At 37.9% G+C, this 25754-nt stretch overlaps 1 protein-coding gene across 1 annotated transcript in view; it reads right to left on the reverse strand.

The window, feature by feature from the left end:
- LOC118535906 (collagen alpha-6(VI) chain) overlaps window positions 1-25754 on the reverse strand; it is a 107910-nt gene that overhangs the window by 25030 nt on the left and 57126 nt on the right. The window contains exons 24-32 of the mRNA XM_036092544.2: window positions 22944-23006; window positions 22109-22159; window positions 20390-20425; window positions 19416-19478; window positions 10216-10278; window positions 9067-9102; window positions 8919-8955; window positions 7040-7051; window positions 3187-3680 (exon numbers count right to left, since the gene is read on the reverse strand). Of these exons, the coding sequence (XP_035948437.2) occupies window positions 3187-3680; window positions 7040-7051; window positions 8919-8955; window positions 9067-9102; window positions 10216-10278; window positions 19416-19478; window positions 20390-20425; window positions 22109-22159; window positions 22944-23006 (855 nt within the window). The remainder of the gene's footprint in view (window positions 1-3186; window positions 3681-7039; window positions 7052-8918; window positions 8956-9066; window positions 9103-10215; window positions 10279-19415; window positions 19479-20389; window positions 20426-22108; window positions 22160-22943; window positions 23007-25754) is intronic.

Consider the following 25754-nt stretch of genomic DNA (forward strand, 5'->3'; position numbering starts at 1 on the left):
CATATATGAAAAACCCACAGCTAATATCATAATGCTGAAAAATTGAGAACTTTCCCTAAGGTTAGGAACAAGGCAAGGATGTCCACTCTCATCACTTTTATTCAACATAATACTTGAAGTCCTAGCCACAGCAATCAGACAAGAAAAAGTTATAAAAGGCATCCATATTGGTAAGGAAGAAGTAAAGCTGTCACTATTTGCAGATGACATAATACTACATATAGAAAACCCTACAGACTCCCCCAAAAGACTACTAGAACTGATAAATGAATTCCATTAGTTCACAAATACAAAAGTCAATGTACAGAAATATATTGTATTTCTATACACCAATAATGAAGCAACAGAGAGAGAAATTAAGAAAGCAATCCCATTTATAACCACACCAAAAAGAATAAAATACCTAGGAATAAACTTAATGTAGGAGATGAAAGACCTATACTCTGAAAACCGTAAGACATTAATGAAAGAAACTGAATATGACATAAATGGAAAGATATTCTATATTCGTGGATTGAAAGAACAAATATTGTTAAAATGTCAATCCTACCCAAAGCAATCTACAGATTCAATGCAATCCCCATCAAAACATCAACAGCATTTTTCACAGAACCAGAACAAATAATCTTAAAATTTGTATGGAACCACAAAAGACCCCAAATAGCCAAAACAATCTTGAAAAAGAAAAACAAAGCTGGAGGTATCACAATTCCAGATTTCAAATTATACTGAAAAGCTATGATAATCAAAACAATATGGTACTGGCACAAAAATAGACACATAGATCAATGGAACAGGATAGAAAAGCCCAGAAACAAACCCATGATTAATGGTCAATTAATCTTTGGGAAAAAGACAGACTCTTCAACAAATGGTGTTGGGAAAACTGGACAGCTACAAGCAAAAGAGTGAAACTGGACCACTTTCTTATACCATACACAAAAATGAACTCAAAATGGATCAAGGACCTAAATATGAGACCTGAAACCATAAAAATCCTAGAAGAAAGCACAGGCAATAAGTTCTCTGACATTGGTGTAGCAACTTTTTTCTAGATACATCTCCTGAGGCAAGGGGAACAAAAGCAAAAATAAACTATTGGGACTACATCAAAGTAAGAAATTAATGCACAGCGAAGGAAGCAATCAACAAAACCAAAAGTCAGCCTACTGAATGGGAGAAGATATTTGCAATTGACATATCCCAAGGGCTATGTATTCAAAATATATAAAAAACTGGTATAACTCAACACCCAAAAAACCCAAATAATCCAATTAAAAATGGGCAGAAGACATGAACAGACATCTCTCCAAAGAAAACATCCAGATAGCCAATAGACACATGAAAAGATGCTCAACATCACTCATCATCAGGGAAATGCAAATCAAAACCACAATGAGATATTACCTCACACTCATCAGAATTGCTAAAACCAAAACCTCAAGAAACAACAAGTATTAGCAAGGATGTGTAGAAAAAGGAACTCTCATGCTCTGTTGGTGGGAATGTGAACTGGGGCAGCCACTGTGGAAAATAGTATGGAGGTTCCTCAAAAAGTTAAAAACAGAACTACCTTGGGGCATCTGGGTGGTTCTGTCAGTTAAACATCTGACTCTTGATCTCAGCTCAGGTCTTGATCTCAGGGTTGTGAGTTCAAGCCCTTCATTGGGCTCCATGCTGGACATGGAGCTTACTTTAAAAAAAAAAAAAGAAAAAAGGAACTACTCTACAATCCAGTAATCACACTACTGGGTATTTACCCAAAGAATATGAAAACACGAATTCAAAGGGATATATGTACCCCTCTGTTTACTGCAGCATTATTATAATAGCCAAATTATGGAAGCAGGCCAAGTATCCACTGATAGATGAATGGATAAAGAAGACATGGTATTATATACAACAGAATATTATTCAGCCATAAAAAGAATGAAATCTTGCCATTTGCAACAACATGGATGGAGCTAGAGAGTATAATGCTAATTGAAGTAAGTCGGTCAGAGAAAGACAAATACCATATGATTTCACTCATATTTATAATTTAAGAAACAAAACAAACAAACCAAAAAATAAGACTCCTAACTATAGAGGACAAACTGGTGGTTACCAGAGGGGAGGAGGGTAGGGGAGTGGGTGGGGGAAATAAGTGAAGGGGAATTAAGAATACGCCAATCACAGGGTGCCTCAGTCGGCATCTGGCTCTTGGTTTCTGCTCAGGTCACAATCGCAGGGTTGGGAGATCAAGCCCCACCTCAAGCTCCATGCTCAGCATGGAGTCTGATCCAGATTCTCTCTCTCCCCCTCCTTCTGCCCCTCCCTGCACTCTAGCTCTCTCTCTCTCAAAATAAATAATTTTTTTTTTAAAGAATACACCTATCATGATGATCACTGAGTAGTGTACAGAATTGTTGAATCACTATCTTATACACCTGAAACTAATATAACACTATATTTACTTTATTGGAATTAAAGTAAAAAACTTAATAAAAAAGAAAGTTCCCCTCACAATAAAAAATTTTTATAACTGTGTACGGTGATAATGTTAATGAGGCTTGTCGTGGTGATCTTTTCACAATATTTACAAATAGTGAATCATGTTGCACACCTGAAGCTAATATTATATGTCAGTTTACCTCAAAAAAGGTCCTCTTGATCCCAGGTGGTTTATTTATATAGCCTCCCAACCAAAGAAGCTATAATAACTAGGATGTCTTTTCCTTTATAAAATTTGGATAGTTATATGATTGGTGAAGTTATAAAATCAGCCAATTGGTTTTCATTGTATAGCAACTATTGCAACTGGCCACATAAGTGACATCAATGAATGTTTACTGGCCTTCCTGATTTAGTAGCTCTATACCCAGAGGCAACTCAGAGAGTTTCTTGGAGAAGCACTAGAAGAGCAAACCTGGGTTCAAGTCCTGACATTGCCACTTTTTAGCCATGTGAACCCAGGCATACAGTTTAACCTCTCCAGGCTGTTTTCTCATTGATAAAGCGGGCGAAATAATTATACCTATCCCTTACATACTACCTGTGAGAATTAAACAGGGTAATGCATACAAAGGGTTTCGCATCTTCCTGGCACACAGAAATAAATAGTGTAGTTCAATACTTTCTTACAGAGGCTTTGGAATATAGCCCCCCCGCCCCCCCAAAGTCATGTGAAAGGCTTAACCATCTTACCGCAAATGCACGCTTGATGGAGGGCACGTTGCTGAATGCGATCACGACTGGAATGATGTCAAGGGCACTGAATTCCATAGTTGCAGTGGTAATGGTCTGGGCATCGGCCGACTGACCGCTGCTGAAGAAGGTGGCGATTCTTCTTGCGTGAGCCCCTGGAAGCGTTCGCTTGAAGACATTTCTGGCGATAAACCTCATCACTTTGCCGATCTCCCTGCTTTCCGAGGACCTCTCGTAAGGAATAGCTTCAATCTCCCTGAGGAGCTGGTTCTTCTTGTAGGCGTCTGAGAAGCGGATGAGGTGCCGGGCGTGAGAGGTATAGGTGAGGATAGCGATGCGTGCGCCCACCGGGCAGCTGTTCTCCCGGACCCTGATGCCCCTCACCAGGGAAGACAGCAGCTCCTTCATGCGCTCAAATTCCTGCTTGGTGACATCTCGAGACTGGTCCAAGGCAAACACCAATTCGGTGGGATGCACGGGGCATTCTGGTTTTCCTAAAGGAAAACCTTATGTAGCATGCTTACTTAAAAAAAATTTTTTTTTAAAAAAAAAGATACATAGAGGGCGCCTGGGTGGCTCAGTTGGTTAAGCGACTGCCTTCGGCTCAGGTCATGATCCTGGAGTCCCCGGATCGAGTCCCGCATCAGGCTCCCTGCTCAGCGGGGAGTCTGCTTCTCCCTCTGACCCTCCCCACTCTCATGCTATCTTATTCTCTCTCTCAAATAAATAAATAAAATCTTTAAAAAAAGAATAAAAAGATACATAGAGGGCAAAGTAATTTTAAATGTTAAATATGCAAATATTTAAATAAGCATTAAATGCTAAAATGAGCAGTTGAAATATTAAATGTTTAAATCTTGAATGAAAATGCTATTTTAAAAATTGAATTTGCTTTTTTAAATAAAGCCCAAGAGAAAGTATCATTCAATTTGAGTTTTTATGCAATTTGTAAATTAATGACCGAATTCCTTCTAAGTAATCAAAAGCTCATGGATATGCCCTTTTACTTACAGAAACTAGATCACTGGTATTATGTTTATTGCTGGAACTTTATACCGTTAGCTAAACTAAAACATACATGTTTTTACTTAATAAGGAAATGTAACAGGAGTTAAGGAAGGAATGGGTCCAAAAGCTGTTAATGACTTCAGAGACATTAAGAAGAGAATGGATGTGCAGCATATAGAACAACGCATCAGATGTGGAGAATAGGTGCTGCAGAGGCGTGTTAGAGACCTGACCTGATTCTGCACTAGCCATGTGACCTTGTCCCAGCCACTTATCTTCTCTGGGCCTCATTTTGCTCATCTGTAAAATGCCAGTCCTAAGATCAGCCACTGCAAAGCCCTGTATTGAGGATTCAGTGAACCAACATAGGCAAAGCACTTAGGACAACAGGGCCTGGCACATGACAGGTGCTCAGTTAATATCAGCCATTACTATTACAATTATTATTACAGACTTTTTCATTGTGAGAACTATATCACTGAAAAGAATGAGGAAAGCTTTCAGGGATATATTTTTATTTAACAGTTAAAAAGGCAAATTTAACCAATAAATATACCTATTACATAGAGAAACTGAATTGTTAAACTTGAACGTTAAATGTTAATTTCAGATTTATTTATTGAACCCAATTCATTCATTTTAATCCCGGTACCCTGCATTTATCACAGTTGGCACCTTATATTTGTCTGATTATCTGATTAATGTTTTCCTCTCCATGAAGTGTGAAGACAGGGATTGTGTCTCTCCTGATCTGCCAGATTATTACTTCCTGCCATTTATCAGGGTTCTAATAAATGTTGACTGAATGAAGAAGAGGCAAACAAAGGACAGTTCTTTTGCAGCAGGTACAGGAAGAACAAAACTTTTATAATGGGGGAGATTCCTGGTATTGAAATGTAGGTTGGTAAAAGAAAATCTTAATGATGCACTTCTCTTGGAGGGGTGCCTCCTCTCATTCAGATGCCAGCAAGTCAGAATCAGAGATAATAAAAGCAGCTTGAGGCCTACCAGCTCTTTATGAGAACTCAGAAACTCAGATTTGTTGGGGCTGGCCTGGGCTGGTCAAGAAGTGAGTCCTCTGCTGTGCCCAGCCGAGCTTCGTCCCCGTCTTGGTGCTAGATGATTATCTCCTTCTGGTCCTGGACTCTCTGACCTAATAGGCTAACGGACCAGTAAGAAAAAACATTTAACCCCAAACCAAACTGTGCTTCTCAGTGGAGACAGGACATTAAGTTATTAGCCTCTGAGTCTAACTTAGAAGGCTGAGCAGATGTTAAAAAAAAATTGAGGTCATGTCAACTTTACAATAAAGGGTGGAAGTACGACTAAACATGAACGTGGTTCTGCCAGCTTTTTGTTTGGGCTGTGATTTGCATATGGGAACAGCACAACAATAATGCCGCTTCAGGTGCAATTTAGAGATAAAGGAGAAAAAAGACTCACAGCACTGGCTGAACTATGAAAAAATTCACGTTTTCAGGAAAAAACACCTAAAAGGTAATTCAACTTGCAAAATACATGTTCTGAAATCCAGCAAGCTGCCAGGAAACCAGAAGATTCTGAAGAACGCTGGGCTGGCTTGTGGTGGTACGTAGGAGGCCCTCCTCAAGGCACAGATGACCACACAGAGACCTCGTACGGCTCTGTGGCCATATACCGTATGCTGATGGCTACTGCTTGGCACAGAGCAGGTGATGACAAGGACAGGGAAAGAGAAGCCACTGACAGGTACCTAAGGCTCAGCAATGGCAGCCCTCTAGAGGCCACCACCACATTTGCCTGGAATACCACCACACCCTCCCAACTAGTCCTCTGGCCTTTAAACTTATCCTCCCCTACAGTCTACTCTTCCATAGTAGCCCAAATAAGTGTTCAAAAATCCTTCATCAGCTCATGTTCTTCCTTCAATACTTTGAATAAACTCTTTAATACCCTCTCATTCCAATTTGAATACAATCCACCCTCCCTATTTGAATCTAAAAAGTTCAGCTTGACCTGGCTTCTGCTTGCTTCATTTTTTCACAAGCCAATCTCCCCTTCCCTCACTGGACTTGCAGCAGTTCCCAGGAAATGCCTACGTCCGTCTTATATCATGGCCATTGCACTTGCTCTTCTTTCTCCTGGCTCTTGTAAAGCTGGCTTCTTTTTATTCTTCAGTCCAAACTCTAATGTCACTGCCTCAAAGAGGAGCCCTCCATCCTAAAGCAACTCTCCCCTCCCCTAACATTATTCTGTGACAGAGCATCCTATTCTTTATCTCTTTCACAGCAACTATAGGATGCTGTATTTCTTTGACGTGTTTATCATCTGGATCCTCTGCTGGAATGGAAGCTTCTGAAGACAAGAATCATGTCCATCTTATTCAGCCCTGTTCCCCAGTGCCTAGTATATAATATGCTTTCAATAAATATTTGTTGAGTGAGTGAAGATGCAACCAGAGGGCATGGATTGATGGGTTTAGACAAAAGGTATAGGGTATAAAGGTGTAAGAGGGTAACTGCTGTTACATCCAAATTCTTAACCACTAGACTACAGAGACAATAGAGAAAATGAAGGGAAGGAGACATATTATTACAAAAGACCTAATGGTAACATAAATAGTATAATGTTAGTCATTAAAATATTAATAAAAAAATCAAACTACTTGGTTGAGAAACAGCTGTGAGACTCAGCTAAAGCAGAGTGATTTATTGGAGGCAGGTCTGTGCTACCAGTATGAGGCAGCAAAGACAGCTCAGATAAAATTTATATTATTTGGCAGGCAACACATTGTTTTGACTCCTCTTTCCAGATGTAGGACATTTTGGAGCTTGATTATAACTTGCTGTAAATAAAGATTACTCACCATGTCCGCCAGCTGGGGGAGAAGAACAAAGGAGATTGGGTTATTATTTGGTAGAACAAAGTTCTGTACTGTGTAGGGAAATCATGGCAGTAGAAGCTCTGCCCTGTGTGCTTTTCGTAGATGACTCAAACATTGAGGCAACAGAAAGGGTCTGGAGAAAATGCAGACGGATCCCAGCATCTTGGCAAAAACAAGACAGGATGGGAAAAGTGGGACAATATATAGCCGTAAATCAGTAGCCTGCAGCCAACTGTCAGAGGGAAAGAACCTTTGCCTGGGAAAGAACGTTACAGTGCAGAGAGGTGCACTGAATTTGGAAAGGTTAAAAGGTTCTAACCTCTCTTTATTCTAATTTTTCTCCATGTAGAGATCTATAGATATGGATTTTATATATATGCACATATATAAGTCAGTACAGATAGGTATTTGTGTGTGTGTGTGTGTAAACATTAGAGGTGGGTTTACTCTGAAGCAGATGAAGCATAAATATGCTTTAGGTCTGCACTGTCTAATATGGAAGTCACTAGCCACATGTGACTATTTAAATTTTAATTAAAATTCAATGTATTAATTTCAGCTTCTCGGTAGCACTAACCACCTTTCAAGTACCCAAAGTCACAGGCTAGTGGCTAGTGGCTACCATATTGAACAGTGTGGTAGAACACCTCCGTCACCGCAGAAAGTTCTATTGCTTTAGACATCTCACCTTCTCATTTGCCCAGTGCAAGACCCTGAGAAGGGACTAGCCATGTGTTCACGTGATCATGTGCTTTTACAATATGCAAAAGTTGTTGGTTGTGATTTCTTTTCCTGTTCTAAACAACACTTTCTTTTGAAATAATTTTGTACCTACTTTTGGATTTATAATTTTGTATTGAGCCTCTCAAATTATAAAAGATTGGGCCTCATCACACTGGGATCTACCTTTGAGTCATTATAGTTCACATGGCTCTAATGTTAAAAAGTGAACTGTATTAAGTCAGCCCAAAGCAACCAGGCTTCATGACTTATCATATATGTTTTGATTTTTCATCATGGGTGGTTCCATTTTGGTACAAAAAGGTAGAGTTGAGTCAACACTGCATTCAAAGCTTTAAAAAGTTTGTCTTTGAGACCAAGGCTCTCTATAGAAATGGGCTCTAAAAGACCTCAAAGGAATTTTTCATTCATGGTGTTTATTTGGGAAGTCATCACACATTTGTAAATAAACACTAAATAGTCAATTCTTCCCTCATATGTGGAATTCCTTTAATGGTGCTAACATATATTTTGATAGAAGACACTGCTATAGGAGTCTTAAAACAAATTCAAAAGAGCATTTGCCAAATCAAAATGCCTTTTTGCTTTAAAAATTTGGAGAGAGAAAAAATATATATAAGCAAAATGAGTAATTTTATAAGCAAATCAATCATTCCAATGAAAAGTAATCAAGCATACCTTTCCAGAAAAGAATAAACAATAAACCAAAGTAAGTGCTCCCACCCATCAGGACACCTTATTATCCACAGCTAGCTTTCACACCTGGTGAATTCAATCCTGTGTTACTGTCAGGTGTTAATCATTTTTAAAAGTTCAGTGTGACTCTCCATTGATTGATTTCACCATCAGAAGAGTTCTGACCTCATACCTCAATTTTCCCTAGGTTAAAAGCACTAGATATAGTATTAATTAGTGCTTGGAACAGGTTCTAATAGACATGAAGGCAGTCAGAGAAGGAGTTAATAGTCACCAATCTATGTTGACTCAAAATATATGCAGTGACATCTCTAATGTTAAGAGATTGGCGGGTAAATTGGCTCAATTCTGAGTGCAGACTTCACTGCTCTTCTTCTACGAATGCTTTGACAACTTGGGTGATCAATTTAAGCAGGATACTTACGGCTGTGGTCCCGTACATACTGAATGAGCTCACACATCTGCAGTTCAAAAATAAAACAAAGAATTAACCAACCGACTGCCAGGTCTTCAAGTCTAAAAATAAATATAACGGAGTACAGAGCATTCTGTTGGAGTCAGGAGATACATACAGAAAATGAAGCCAATCCTCTGGCCCCTTTCACACCCTAGGAAACAAAAGAAATGTAGTCTCATTGCTCTGCACACACTCATCAGTAGCCAGAATGTGCATTAACCTCAGAAAGTGAAGCTTTCTAAAGTTTTTATTCTTATTAAGTTAGAGGGAAAAAAGAATACATGTAGAACGATCCTCATTGCTGAATTAAGAGTAACATTCATCTAGCAAGCTTGATGAACACAAACCTCCAAAGGCCACCTTCCTCCAGCCCCATCTGTCGACAACAAGGGTCATTCAGAATCTAAGGATGGAGCTGAATACTTAACACTGGCAAGAAGAGCTCTGGAGCAGGTTTATGGCTTAGATATAGATAAGGCTGAACCATCTATTATAACTGCCCATCCTTAAGGGACAGAGTTCCTCAACCCCATACTTTGCCTTGGCCACTGAACAGCAGCTGAACTGAATCTTCCTGTTTCCATCATTGGTTGGATGACAAAGGGACCAGACTCAAACTGTATATCTGGAAAGGCAATCCCAACAGTCTTCCAAAAGTGAATGAATGAATATATATATATATATTCATTCATATATATATGTGTGTGTGTGTGCGTGTGTGTGTATATATATAGATATCTGTCTGGATTGGGAATAGAAAGAACAAAGTGGAATTGGTTTTAATTTCACATGTTCAATTCCATCTTTGGAACAGGAAGAGTCTGGCTGTTCTCAAAGAGAGACACCCAAGGAAAAATGCAGTGAAGTCCCACCCAACTCCTGGAGAAAATAAGTTCCATGTGAATACAACTTTGATCATTTATTCCCTGTTTATTAATTTCCTCTCACTTCCCTTCATTCATTAACCACTTATTGAATATAGGAAGAGGACAAGGACTGGGCAAATAAAATTCACCAATAATTGAGAAATCACATTTTAGTCCAATACTTTTCATTTCCTCTCTCAAATTACCCTTATCTCATGAGAAATGGTGACTAATATTTAATCATTTCCCCCTCATATCTCTAAGCACATAAATGCAGAAAAACAGTGAAAATAGTTACCAAGTGCAAAGACAGAAAGCATGCACATTTGGACAATGACGACTCCATGCATTTTTTATTTAGAAAAGGATCTGGTGTGATTTATGACTTTTCAACTTACCTTGCGTCCAGGAGGTCCTGGCTCCCCAGGGGATCCCATCTCTCCTGGAGGCCCAGTGGACATCTCAAAGCAAAATTCATTCATTTATTTTTTTAAAGATTTATTTACTCATTTATTTGAGAGAGAGAGAGAGAGAGAAAGAGACAGCGAGAGAGAGACAGCGAGAGAGGGAACACAAGCAGGGGGAGTGGGAGAGGGAGAAGCAGGCTTCCCACTGAGCAGGGAGCCCGGTGTGGGGCTAGATCCCAGTGGGATCATGACCTGAGCCGAAGGCAGCTGCTTAAGGACTGAGCCACCCAGGCACCCCCAAGATTCATTTATTTTAAAATTATATTTATACATATAAGTATGGGGTTTGTCGGTTTTATTTTTTAAAGATTTATTATTTATTTGACAGAGCGAGCAAGCTTGCGAGCGCGCATGCACACAAGCGGGGCGAGCAGAAGAAGGAGAAGCAGACTCGTGCTGAGCAGGGGAGCCTGATGTGGGACTTGATCCCAGGATTCTGAGATCATGACCCAGCGGAAGGCAGATGCTTAACCGACGGAACCACTGAGGCATCCCTAATGTTTGTGTGTTTTAAATGTCAAAGGTAATACACTTTTATTTTAGAACATTGAGAGATTTCCAAAAAGCACACAAAAGGAAAAAAATCTTTAGCAATTCTTTTGCTTCCAGATAATCCTTGTTAACATTTGGTGTCTTTTCTTCTAGTCTTTTACTTTTTTGTTCTTTTGGTATTTTTATATGTTTATATGTACATATATTCTTTTAAAATATAATTTTATACTTTTTTCTGTTATCTTTTAAACTGAATATATCTCTTGAATTTTCACATTATTAAGTTTTGGGGGGGCAAAATCATTTTTAATGGCTGCATAATATTCCATCACACAGATGTACCATGATTTCTTTCATCAGTCCCTTATTGTTGGCATTTAGGTTTGCTGTTGTTGTAATAAGCAACATCAAGAAAAATTATACGTGCAATTCTGATTATTTCCTTAGGGAAGATTGCTAGAACTGGAATTGCTAGATCAAAGGAGAAATTTTTATCTAAATGAGACAGTAGATGACAACAAATAAATGAACAAAAAACCCAGAAAAACAAAAATTTAAATATAAGACCCCTGAAACAACAAGAAGAAAACACTTAAAAATTGGCTGGAGACATTTGTAGTGAAATGAGGAATAACAGCAGTAATAAAAACAATTGTTGACTACTTACTATATGCCAAGAATTCTTCCATGTGCATTTAACAATATCATTTATCATAAAGAAGGCTAGAATTCAATTTAAAAATTAGGGCAATATTCGTTAGTTCATTCAAAATGCCATGGGATTTATAAACTTTACAGGAATGGAAAAATGAAGTTGTCTAAAATCAACTTAATTTGTACAAGCATTACCTATGACACAGGGAATAACTGTTGATGTCCTTGGGGTATTCGGGTATTCTACAGTGTGCTGAGCTGAGTGAAAAAAAACCTCACTGGTCATATTTTGTTTAGGAGATATAGACTAACCTCCCAGGAAAAAAAAATGGCAGACTGAACATATGCATTGACTTCTGCTCCCTCTCAATGTCATTAAAATGGTAGTAAGTAGATTTTTTTAAAAGGCCAAAAAAAAAAAAAAAAAAGGGGGAGAATGAGAAAGAAGACAATAGCCACAAACCTCCAGAGACTAGAAAGCAGATGTATATTTGTTAAATGACTTAGCAGATCTGAAAAAGCTGTATCCTAAGCCAGTAGCAGGGAAAGCCAAGAATCCATTCCCAGAAAGCTCAAGAATTGGCAGGACCAGGTACCTCCAAAAGAGGAGGTGAAGGGGAGGGGCTAAATAAGGAGGACTGGTTGAAAATCATTTTAGGAATTCTCCAGTCTCCTCTCCATTCTCTGCAATTGGATGAATGAATATCCCCTTTTCCACTCCAAAACAGACAGAAGTAAAGCTGAGGGATCTGCACCAGGGAACTCCAGGCAGAATTGAGGGCCCATGGTACCCTCCTGAAAACAGGGTGATCCAATGAAGATATGTGAAATAGACATGAGACCCCTCAGGGGGTTTCTTTTCCTTGTGGTTTCATGAAAACTATAGCCAGACCTTCATCCTCAGGCAGGAAACTGAAATAATCTTCTCAGGGGAATCTGACCAAAGAAGGAAGACCTAAAGATATGGATATCAGAGTTCTGCTAAGTAAAGAACTCAGCCAGATTACTCTTCAGTAAAACTTATAGTTGATCAGCTTTACCAATGTCTTTGGGGCTTCCAATTAGCCTTTTTGTCTTTAATTCTTAAATAGGAAGAGATAGTCCATTCTCCAGACATGCTGGAAATAGAGATCAATATAGAAAAAAAACTACAGGAAAAAGACTATGTTGGACAAAGAAGATTGTAAAAATACTAATATATATCCTCAGAAAGCTAAGAGAAGATTTTTCAACCATGAAACAAGACAGGATAGTATAAAAAATATTTGGAGAATAAAAACAAGCTCTTTAAAATTAAATCATGAGAGAAGCATTGTGAAATAGTCAAAGAAATCTCCCAGAAAAACCCTCAGTTTGTTTCCCAGAGTCCATAGTCTCTCATGTTTCATCTCCCCCCTCTGATTCCCCCCCCTTCATTTTTCCCTTTCTTCTCCTAATGTCCTCCATGCTAGTCCTTATGTTCCACAAATAAGTGAAACCATATGATAATTGACTTTCTCTGCTTGACTTATTTCACTTGGCATAATCTCCTCCAGTTCCATCCATGTTGATACAAAAGTTGGGTATTCATCCTTTCTGATGGCTGAGTAATATTCCATTGTATATATGGACCACATCTTCTTTATCCACTCATCTGTTGAAGGGCATCTCGGCTCCTTCCACAATTTGGCTATTGTGGACATTGCTGCTATGAACATTGGGGGTTGCATGTGGCTCTTCTTTTCATTACATCTGTATCTTTGGGGTAAATGTCCAGTAGTGTAATTCCTAGGTCATAGGGTAGCTCTATTTTTAACTTTTTGAGGTACCTCCACACTGTTTTCCAAAGGAGCTGTATCAACTTGCATTCCCCCCAACAGTGTAAGAGGGTTCCCCTTTCTCCACAACCTCTCCAACATTTGTTGTTTCTTGCCTTGTCAATGATGTATGTATGGTGACTAACATAATAAAAAAAATTAAAAAAATACTAAAAAAAAAGAAATCTCCCAGAAAAGTAGAGCAAAAAGACAACCTGAGAAATAGGAGAGAAGAAAGAGATAAGGGGCAGAGGGGATTGCCTTTTTTTTTTTTCCCCCCTCTCATATGAAAACCTTGTGAAATTATTTGACTCTTTAAATCAGTGGTTCTCAACTAGGGAGAATTTTGTGCCTCCCCACCTCCCCCAAGGGGAGATCTGACAATGTCTGGAGACATTTTTGGCTGTCATAATGGGGAAGGGTGGAGAAGGGCAGTGCCACTGACGTCTAGTGGGTAGAGGCCAGGGAAGTTACTAAACATCCTGCAATGCACAGGACAGCCCCCACAACTAAGAATTATCCAGCCTAAAATGTTAATAGTGCTGAGATGAAGATATCCTGCTTTAAAGTATGTGCATGTGTAAAACTGGTAAATATATACATACACACACACATATATACACACACACACACATAATAAGGTTAAAAATCATGAGAAATTAAAAAAAAATCCTTCAGTTGGGAGGAAAAAACAAGGTGAAAATTTAAAAAACAAACTAAAAATGTAATCATTCCAAGAAAACTGAAGAGGCACTCAAAATTGAAGGTAAAACTTTATCAATAGAAGCTTCTACCGATAGAAACTTCAGCTCTTTCAGAAGGAAAACCTGGAAGTTTTCAGTGTCTAAATTTCAACTTCAAACTCAGAAATATTTACATAGATAGGGGAAAAGCAGCTTGGCAGGTGAAATAATAAGTTACGAACAGTGATTAATTGTGGGGAAAAAAGAAATTCAAGTAATCAAAGGCCAAAAGAAAAAGTTCACATGCTTCCCACTGGTTGTTTTATAAAAATGATTAATGTGGCATTGGGGGACAAGAACCCAACAAACAGCTGAACTTGTTAGCATGCTCCCAATGTTCAAGAGTAAAGTACTTCATTAACAAGCCAAGGGAAAGGATTCAGAGATATTTCAATGCAGATGACATGTGGATTAATTTGAAAGTCTTTTCCAATTACCTTTCTAATTATATCAGGCATTTTTTTGAAATCATAATGTTAAAGGACAGTCATCCAAAAACATGCATGAGGAAAAGAATTAGAGCTGAGATGCAATCCTCTTAGGAGAAGCAGGATGGAGGGAAAGAGAAGTTTTTTTTTTATTTTGTATCCCTAAAACCCAATAAATAATGACTACACAGGCAAGAGGTGTCCAAGATGGTGTCATAGTTAGACCCTGAACTCACCTCCTCCCAAGGACACACCGAATCTATAACTACCTAGAGAGCAATTCCTCCTAAAAAAGAACAGAGGTCTGACTGAACAGCTTCTGCACAACAAAGGATAAAGGGACCACAAAGAGAATGGCAGGAGAGATGGAGACACAGTAACCATGGAAACCCCACCCCTGATGCTATGAACTACAGTGCTATGAACATTCTCCAGGATAGATTACATTAGGCTACAAAACAAATATCAATAAATTTAAGAAAACTGAAATTATATCAAGCATCTTTCCCACCCACAATGGGATGAAACTAGAAATCAATCACAAGAAAACTGGAAAAAACCACAAATACGTGGAGGCTAAACAACATGCTATTAAACAACCAGTGGGTCAATGAAGAAATCAAAGAGGAAATCAAAAAATACCTGGAGAAAAATGAAAATTGAAACACAATGGTTCAAAATCTGGGGGATGCAGTAAAAGCAGTTCTAAGGGGGAAGTTTGTAACAATACAGGCCTACCTCAATAAAAGAGAAAAATCTCAAATAAATAATCTAACTTACACCTAAAGGATCAAGGAAAAAAAAAAAAAAGAACAAAGCAAGTCCAAAGTTAGAAGGAAGGAAATTATAAAGAGCAGAGCAGAAATAAATGAAATAGAGGCTAAAAAGCCTATAGGAAACATTAATGAAACTAGGAGCTGGTTCTTTGAAAAGCTAAACAATATTGATAAACCTTAACCAGACTCATCAAGAAAAAAAGACTCAAATTAGAAATATGAGAGAAGATACAATTGACACTACAGAGGGACAAAGGATCAGAAGAGACTAATCTGAAAAACTACATAACAACAAATTGGACAACCTAGAAGAAATGGATAAATTCCTAGAAACATTGTTTCCAAGACTGAATCACAAAAGAAAATCTGAACAGACCAATGACCAGTAATGAAACTGAAAAACTCCAAAAAAAACCCAAATATCCAGAACCAGGTGGCTTCACAGGTGAATTCTACCAAATGTTTAAAGAAGAATTAATACTTATTCTTCTCAAACTACTCCAAAAAACAGAAGAGGAAGGAAAACTTCCAAATTCATTCTATGAGGGCAGCATTACCTTAATACCAAAACTGGAAAAAAAAAACCCCACTACAAACAAAGAAAATTACAGGCCATTATCCCTGATAAATATAGATGCAAAAATTCTCAACAAAATATTAGCAAATCTAATTCAACAATACTCATCCACCACAATCAAGTGGGATTTTTTCCAGGATACAAGACTAGTTCAATACCCACAAATAAAACAACATGATACCAACACATTAACAAATGAATAAAATCATATGACAAAATTCAGCATCCATTTATGACAAAAACTCTCAACAAAATGAGTTTAGAGGGAATATACCTAACCTAATAAAAGCCACATATAAAAAATCCACAGCTAACATCATACTCAATGGTAAAAAACCAAAAGCATTTCCTCTAAGATCAGGAACAATACAAGGATGTCCACTCTCACCACCTTTATTCAACATAGTCCTGGAAATCTGAGCTGCAGCAATCAGACAAGTAATAAAAGACATCCAAATTGGTAAGGAAGAAGTAAAACTGTCACTATTTGCAGATGACACGATATTAAATATTGAAAACCCTAACAACTCCATCAGAAAACTATTAGAATAAAGGAATTCAGTAAAGTCACAGGATACAAAATTAATATAAGAAATTTCTTGCTTTTCTATACATTAATAACAAGGTAGCAGAAAGAGAAATTAAGAAAACAATCCCACTTACAATTGCATCAAAAAGAATAAAATGCCCAGGAAGACATTTAACCAAGGAGGTGAAAGGCCTATACTATGAAAATTATATGACATTGATGGATGAAACTGAAGATGACACAAGCAAGTAGAAAGATATCCTATGCTCATGGGTTGGAAGAATTAGAATGTTAAAATGTCCATACTACCCAAAGTAATCTACACAGTCCAATGCAATCCCTATCAAAATACCAGTGGTATTTTTCACAGAACTAGAGCAAGTAATCCTAAAATTTGTATGGAACCATAAAAGACCGTGAGTAGCCAAAGCAATTTTGAGAAAGAAAAACAAAGTTGGAGGTATCACAATGTCAGATTTCAAGATATACTACAAAGCTGTAGTAATCAAAACAATATGGTATTGGCACAAAAATAGACACATAGCTCAATGGAATAGAATGGAAAACCCAGAAATAAACCTATGCTTATATGGTCAATTAATCTATGACCAGAGAGGCAGGTATATACAATGGGGAAAAGACAGTCTCTTCAACAAATGGTGCTGGGAAAACTGGGCAGATACATGCAAAGAATGAAACTGGACCAATGTCTTATACCATACACAAACTCAAAATGGATTAAGGGCCTAAATGTAAGACTTGAAATCATAAAACTCCTAAAAGAAAACATAAGCACTAATCTTCTAGATCTGTCTGCAAGAGAAACAAAAGCAAAAATAAATAATTGGGACTATTATCAAACTAAAAAGCTTTTGTGCAATGAAGGAAACCTGCAACAAAATGAAAAGGCAACCTACTGAATGAAAGAAGATATTTGCAAATGGTATATCCAATAAGGGGTTAATATCCAAAATATATAAAGAACCCATACAACTCAACACACACACAAACACACACAAACATCTGATCAAAAAACGGGCAGAGGACTTGAACAGACATTTCTCCGAAGCTGTACTGATGGCCAACAGACACATGAAAAGATGCTCAACATCACTAATCATCAGGAAAATGCAAATCAAAACCACAGTGAGATATCACCTTACCAGTCAGAATAACTGGTATCAAAAAGATAAGAAATAACAAGTGTTGTCAAGGATATGGAGAAAAGGAAACCCTGGTGCACTGCTGGCAGAAATGCAAATTGTTGTGGCCAGTATGGAAAACAGTATGGAGGTTCCTCAAAAAATTAAAAATAGAAACACAATATGACTCAGTAATTCCACTTCTGGGTGTTCACCCAAAGAAAACAAAAAACAGTAATTTGAAAAGAGACCTGCACCCCTACGTTTACTGCAGTATTATTTACAATATCTAAGATACGGAAGTAATAGATGAATGGATAAAGAATGGATATACATACACACACAATATGAGATATATATATATATCTGTATATATATATATATATACACATACACACATACATACATATATATGTATATACACACACACAATGGAATATCATTCAACCATAAAAAAGAATAAAATTTTGCCATTTGTGACAATATGGACGGACCTAAAAGGTATTATGCCAAGTGAAATAGGTCAGAGATAGACAAATACCATATGATTTCATTTATATGTGGAATCTAAAAAAACAGCACAAATGAATAAAGAAAAAACCAGAACAAAACAGAAAAACAAAATAGAAATAGACTCATAAATACAGAGGACAAACTGGTTGTTGCCAGAGGGGTGGTGGGTGGAGGAATGGGTGAAATGGGTGAAGGGGGTTAAGAGGTACAAATTTCCAGTTATAAAATAAGTCACAGAGATGAAAAGTACAACATAGGGAATATAGTCAATATTACTATAATAACATTATATGGTGACAGATGGTGACTACACATCGTGGTGAGCATTTTGTAATCTATATAATTATTGAATCACTATGTTGTACACCTGAAACTAATCTCGTATATCAACTATATTTCAATAAAATTTTAAAAACCCTGGAAAGAGAGTCACAGAGATGGAAATGGTCAAGTGTAATGCAAAAGAAAATGAACACATAGGAGAGCAAAGAAACTGCTACAGGATCCCTTAGAAGAGTGGGCAATTAAACAATGAGCTAGGAAAAACAACAATCTCTGTACATAAAGTTCTTGTTATACTTAATACAAAATCAGATCAGAATAGAATTCAGTACAATGACAAAACTGGAAAACCACCTCAAGTATCAAGTTATATCACTTTGTTTTTCTTTTCCTGCTAATTAACATGGTGTTAAGATCAGGTTACCCAATAGAGCTGTGCTGAAGAAACAATTTTATTGAGAGGCAATTAGTAGAAGAATGTCCCTTTCACAAAGCAGCCATGTCATTTATACACAGTGTAAATATAGAGTCAACAAATGCAAAAATCCATTCTTAACCCACTGGAACCCAAATATGCTGATGTCTATGAGCTACACTGGACACTTGTGTTCATTCTGAGTGATCCAAACCTTTAGGAAATTTCCAAGTCCTTCTATGGAATAACAAGGACATATTCAGTCATAAATGGAAATTTCTCATAAAAATTAAGATATACTCTCTTAAGCTAAATGGGAAGAGGACCTTTTAGGGTATAACTCATTAAAAGTAGTTTAACAAAACCTTAATAGTGAAGAACAAGATGCCAGGGGGCATTAGGCTGCACTAAATCTGCCAGGGAAATGGGATTAAACTAACCATATTTTGCCAGTACAAAACTGTTTTTGACCACAAGGATTCCTAAAACAAAATCTTATTTCCAGAGTTAAGAATGGTACATTGGCAGCCAGAACAGGTGAACTTGTTCACTAAAAGCAAACACTACTTTGCCTTCTTGCTGGCGTTGGAGGATGAGTCATATATCCATCTCCCTTCCCCAGGTTTGCCTTAAGAATACACACACACACACACACACACACACACACACACACACATTTTGCAAGTCTTGAGGGAACAGGTGACAACTCAAATGATTGTAAAAGCATGAAAAGGACTTCCCAAAGTAGCCGAGGTGGTAAGGCATTGGAATCTAAGAAGCTTACCGTCTTGCCTCTAGCTCCCTTGGGTCCAGTTTCTCCTGGACCCCCAGGGTCCCCAATCTCACCCTAAATAAGTTCAGAAAAATACAATGGTAATTAAAATCAAAGAGCTATATCTCAATGTGTTTTTAAACTTATTCCAACATGAAGACATTTTTCATACACATTTTAATCTTCAACAGTCTTCTTTGAAGTGTCTGCCCTCTTTTCCCACCTCTCGCCTCTCCCTTCATTTTTATAGCTCTCTACACAGCACGCTGCAGCCTCACTGTTTGACTTCTGTCTCCCTCTCTCCAGCCACAACACAGCCTCCTCTGAGACATGAACACCGCCCTTTATTTTGTCCCCTGATCCTATCACAGGACCTAGCATTTACTGAACTCAGTAAATGTTTCTAGTAAAAGTGAAGGCATTAGTAGAAGGCATCATTACTAATGTATTATTGGAAGGTGACTTATAATCACACTGGAAAAACTGAGCCAGGTGAAGAATTCAGGTTTTGGTTTTCCTTACATTTTACTTTCCTTTGAGCAAAGAAGAAAATACATATGATAGAGGAGAAGGAGTCCATGTGAGAAGAAGAAAAATAAGGATGATTTCTTCCTTTACTTATGAAATTTTTAAAAAAGCCTGCTTCTTTCTTCCATTTTCCTCATAAAGTTTTCTTTTCTCTTTCTCTTTTTTTTTTTTTTAAGAGAGAGAGAGAACATGTGCATGCGAGTGAGGAGGGGTGGGAGCAGAGGGAGAGAGAGAATCCCACACTGAGTGTGGAGCCCGATGCTGGGCTTGATCTCACAACCCCAAGATCATGACCTGAGCCAAGATCAAGACTTGGACGCCTAACTGATTGAGCCACCCAGGAGCCCCTGAAGCTTCTTTTTATTCATTTATAATTATTCTTCTATTGTCCTATGATACATTTCATAGCCTCAGGAGTATTTCTGATCGATCTCTGCTTAATACGAAGTACACAGTACCTTAGGTCCACTTTCTCCAGGAAATCCTTCTTGCCCCTATAATTGACAGTATGGAAAATTAATATATGCACACATCACCAAGGTAGGTTCATGCTGACTTTAATCTTACCTGCTGCCTTATTTGGTTTTAGTATCTCTGAATCAAGAAAGGGCCAAAACAACTGAAAACAAAACTGTACAGCACAATTTGAGAAACTAGCTCCAATTCCTAAATTAAGCTATTTATACCAAAATATCATGACAACCTAGATAAATGGATAAATGTGCACATCTCAGGATTTATATAAATCAGCTCTCCTTCTACTGAAGGCATTTGACAGGATAGCTGGCTAGATGGCAAAGTGTTTCTGAAACAGTCTTAACACATACTTCAGTGGAGACAGGTGAGAAGCCTAGAACCTAAACTTGATCATTGGTTTTCCAGTCCTCTGTTTACCTTACTTAGTCCATGGACTATAATTGAAGACATCTGACAATCTCCCCATTTGATGAAAAACAAGTTTATTTAAAATAAAGTTTAGTTTCTATTACAAGTAGTATCTCCTCAAACATATATAAAATGCAAAAGAATAGAAAGAAGAAAAATCATCTAAAATCTCACTACCCAGAACCATTATAAATGTTTTATCATATTTTCTTTAAGCTCTTCAAAATGCATTTTTAGCACAACTGGGATAAATATTCTTGATTTTTTTTATATCCTGATTTTTTACTTGATAGTGTCACATAATTTCTTTACATGATTATAAACTCCATAAAAATTCATTTTAAAGTGTGGCTAATATTCCAGTGCTATAAGCTACTTAATATTTCCCTTTATCAGATACTGAGATTGTTTTCAATTAATTCTCTATCCTAAAGAGAAATTTCACTGGAAATGTCTCATTCATTAGCGATTTCTTTTTTCAAAAAATTTTTAGCTTTTTGGGGTTTGTTGATCCTTCCAGACGGCCTCTTGCATCATTCCTAGTGGGATTTCACTTGTAATTAAATCAATCCTTTATAATGTTTTAGACTTTCCAACAAGAATTTGGATGTCTTCATTTAGTGAAGTTTTAGATTTCAGTCATTTTTTTGTCCTAGGTCTCAAACATTTTGCAGAAACGATATTCTTAACTCTATTATGTTTTTTGTGGGTATTGTTATTATGGTTTCTAAGTGGTAATTGTTAGTATATAGGAATCACTGGTTTTGTAAATTTATCTATCTTACTTCCAGACACTTAAATATTCAAAATATAAAGTTATAATTCTGAAATGAAGTTAAAAGTTTTTATTTTTGAGTTATTGCTTGGCCCAATGCATTTAGAAAAACCCTGTAAAACCTCTTATTAATGGTTAAACATATTAAGAAGAGAACAAACTTTGCAATGCCTCCCTAAGTAAACCCGAGCACAGAGCTGCTAAGATTGGATGCACTGTTTGGCTGGAACAAGTCAGGCCCTGGCTGCACATCTTTGCAAAGGAACAGAAAATTATTTTCAAGTTTCAGTTGTTGCCTGCACCTTAAGCCATCAAATTGTTTTTTCTTTTACCACATCCTCCAAGGGATATCAACAAATAAATTATCAAAATCTATCTCTAAATGTCCAAGACTGCCCTAGTCACTGCCTTTTCTCCTCTTAAATATGGCAAAAAAAAAAAAAAAAAAAGACCAGCAAACCCAAAACAAGCAACAAAAAATAAATAGAAATGCCCAGCTTCCAGTCATGTGTCTTACCTTTGCTCCTTTACTTCCAATGCTACCATAACCTGGGTTGCCATCACCACCCTGTAAACAAAGGCATTAATTACAAATATCCCAGACTACAAATTGGAGACAGGCTTACTCACACAAGAACAAAACACCCAGTTTTTTGGTTTGATTAGGAGAAAGTAGGAAGCAGGATTCTCACTCTGGGGCTGGCCACTAACATTTGGTGATAATGGTACTAAAGGCATCTCTCAGTGACAGATATCGACAGTGCACTGTCCCTGAGGCTCACTTGTATCATCTGTAAAATGGGACTAAAAATTATCACTACTCATGGTATTATTATGAAGACGGAATGGGAAAATTTCAGGCATACAGTAATCTCAATAAAAAGAGGCAGTAGTGTTAGCTCTTCTGTTTGACGCCTGTATTTTAATACCTTAGCTCTAATCCATTTTCAGTTTTCTAGAGGAGAATAAGACCTCCTAAATGCAGTGGCTACTGTCAGACCCTGGCAGAAGGTCTTTGTGAGAAGTCCTGAGCACTGGGGGAGTGTGGGCTGGGTTTCTGATGAATACGTTCTGATGGGAGGAAAGAATGGAAGAAGGGTTATGGGGATGCTAAAGACAAGTTTTGTCCAATTTATCATTTGGCTTCAAAAGCATCCCTGTCAGGATGTTTTGTACGTGGGAAGTTGTCATCTTAGGAAATTTGGCCAAGGAACTAATCCAAGTTGAGGATAATATCCCAATTTCCAGAAAGCTATCAGGCTAGACTGGGGTGGTATCTTTAATGCACATGGGATATCTGTTGAACTAAAAGATTCCAAGGGCCAGGTCAAAAGTAGTGATCCAACACAAACCGGCAAGCCTCGAGGACCCGGGAGGCCAATAGCTCCTTTTTCTCCCAAATCTCCAGGTTCTCCCTGTCAAACAGAACAATGAAACATATCCTCATTAGTTTGTTGTTGTTGCTTTTTTTCTTTTGTAAAGGAAACTGAAAGTGATGGTATTAAGACAACAGCTAGTTATACAACTGCATCCATGTGTATCACACACAGTGACAATACATTTGTCGTCAGGACTGCGAGCTGTATAAGTAATGTAAGGAATTGCTGTTGTTGGCCAGTGAGGTCTCCTCCATTGATGACTGAAGCCCCAGCAAGTCTGATGCATTGTTTAGTGCAAGCTGCCATCTTGGCAGCTCAGTGCCATGAACCACACCCTTGGAAATGTCTTCACATGAGTCAAAGAGGAAGCTCTGTACTGTTTAAAAAAATTAACAAAACTGTTTCCAAGATGATCCATCAAATCATCTGGCTGCCGCAAAAACAACAGACTTACTAATCTAGTCTGAAATGCTAATCAAGATAACCAAGGTAGCACGACATCCATGGCAATAGTTTCTGACTTCTGACTAGTAGAACATCTACCATGGGTTATAAATCAATCTCAGTATTATGTTGAGTCAAATCCAGCTACCTGGGAAATTTAAAGTTAACACAGCTTTAGAGAAGAAGGTTAACTCCTTTAAAAAAAAAAAAAACCTTAAAATTTTAGATTTTAGATTTATAGAAATTTTAAAGTAGTACAGAGAGTTCCTATACACTCAATATCTAGCTTCCCCTATTGTTAACATTGTATTAGTTACATTAGTAGGGCACATTTATCACAATGCATACATGAATATTGAGTCATTATTATTAACTAAAGCTCATACTTTATTCAGATTTTTTTTTAAGTTTTTATCTAATATCCCTTTTCTGTTCCAGGGTCCTATCCAGGATACCATATCATGTCTCCTTAAGCCCTTTTAGACTGTGACACAGTTTATCAGATTTTCCTTGTTTTTGATGACCTTGACAGTTGTGAGGAGTACCACTCAGATATTCTGTAAGATGTCCCTTGTCTGGAGTTTTTCTCATGATTAAGTTGGGTTTTATGGGTTTTGGGGGTAAAGACCACAGAGGTAAAGTGCCATTCTCAGCACATGTCAAGAGAACATACTATCAACATGGCTATCATTTTTGATGTTAACTTTGACCATTTGGCTGAGGTAGTGTTGGTCCAGTTTCTCCACTGTCTAGTTATTCCCCCCCGCCCTTCCCATAATGTACTCTTTGGAAGAAGGAGTGTGGAAGTGTGTGCAGCCCATATTTAAGGAGTGGGAGTCTTAACTCATTTTTAAGGATAGAAGGGCAACCCAGTTAAGTGTGAAAAGTGCAAATGGACAAATGTCCACCAGCATTGAACTCTGAGAGTAAAATAGAATAGGGTTCTGTGGACGGGAAGCAGAAGATCACCTTCCCTGATATCTTTCTTTCAGGGTAGTGGCTCTCAAAGTATGCTCTGGAGGCCACCTGCCTCATGATTACCTCAGGTCCACACGAAAACAAAATTCCTGGCCCCCACTGGTATAGAATCTGGTAATGGAGCCCAAGAATACGCCTTCTTAAAATAAGCTTCTCAGCTGAATCTTATACACAGTGAAATTTGAGAACATCTGCTTTAAGGTAGGGAAATAAGGGAAGCCATATGGCACGTCCAGGGTCACTTTGTTATTGGTACAGCCAGGCACTGAGCCCAGGATTAATTGCTGAGTTGCTTGCCTTCCTGGGAACTTGAGCTTATTGGAATAAGGTAGGAATAAGTGTTTGGGGGCTCATCTCAGTTAACAATGAATCTCGAGGACTCAATTTATCTTGGGACTTTCCAAAGGATTTGGGCTTGCTTTGAGGGTACTTATTTCCAAATTCTTGCCCCTTCCCCTTTAAAAGTCCCTCTTATTAATAATGATCTTTTTGGCACAACTACCCTGCTCCTATCTATCTCCTTCTACACTCTCACCTATAATTGGCCCTAGGAGCCCTCCATTCCTGCCTACTTCTCTCCTGATTCCTTCTGTCACACCCTTTGGAGTGCTTTCATTTCATAAGCAAACCTTCTCTATGCATCCGTGACATCTGCACACAGACATACATCCTTCCTCACTATAAGATAAATTTGGTTCTCATCAGTGACACCACTTCTCCTGCAGCCTTCTTGAGGACAAGAAGGCAGCAATTGCCTCTGTTCCAAACTTTCCTTTTCAGACTACTATTGCTAAAGAGCATGCTCTAGGAATCCTTTCTTGTTGGAGTTGATTATCCCTGTTTTCCATGTATCTCATTTCACCCTCCAGTCAATGGTCCTTGCAACTGAACTGCAGGCCTCCATCATTTCAGTCCTTCTTAGCAGATCTTCATTACAAAGCTAGCCCCTCTTCTTATGCCCTCATTCTCATCCTCTGTGTCAAGAAGTTTCTCCATTAATTATCTACTCTGACATCTTCAACCTTCTTCTTTCTGTTTTTGTCTTCTCTGCTCAGACACATACTATACAGTCCCTCCTATCATTGAAAACAAATACCCAGCTTCAATCTGTCCTAGACTGGTAGTTAATGTCCTCCCCAAGCCTAGCTTCTTCAAAGAGTAGTTTATAGCCCTGAATCCATTTCTTGCTCACCAACACATTATTTAGTCCTTTGTAGGCTGTCTTCCTTTCTTTCTTTCCCTCTCAAATGCTACATTTTTGAAAATATTCTTTGGAGCATCTTAGCCACCAGAAGCAATGGCTTCTTCATTCCCCCTTCCTTATCTGTTCTGCACCAGCTGACACATTTGACCTCTCATTCC

This window comes from Halichoerus grypus, chromosome 1 (assembly GCF_964656455.1).
Source record: "Halichoerus grypus chromosome 1, mHalGry1.hap1.1, whole genome shotgun sequence".
In the NCBI taxonomy this organism is placed as follows: domain Eukaryota; kingdom Metazoa; phylum Chordata; class Mammalia; order Carnivora; family Phocidae; genus Halichoerus; species Halichoerus grypus.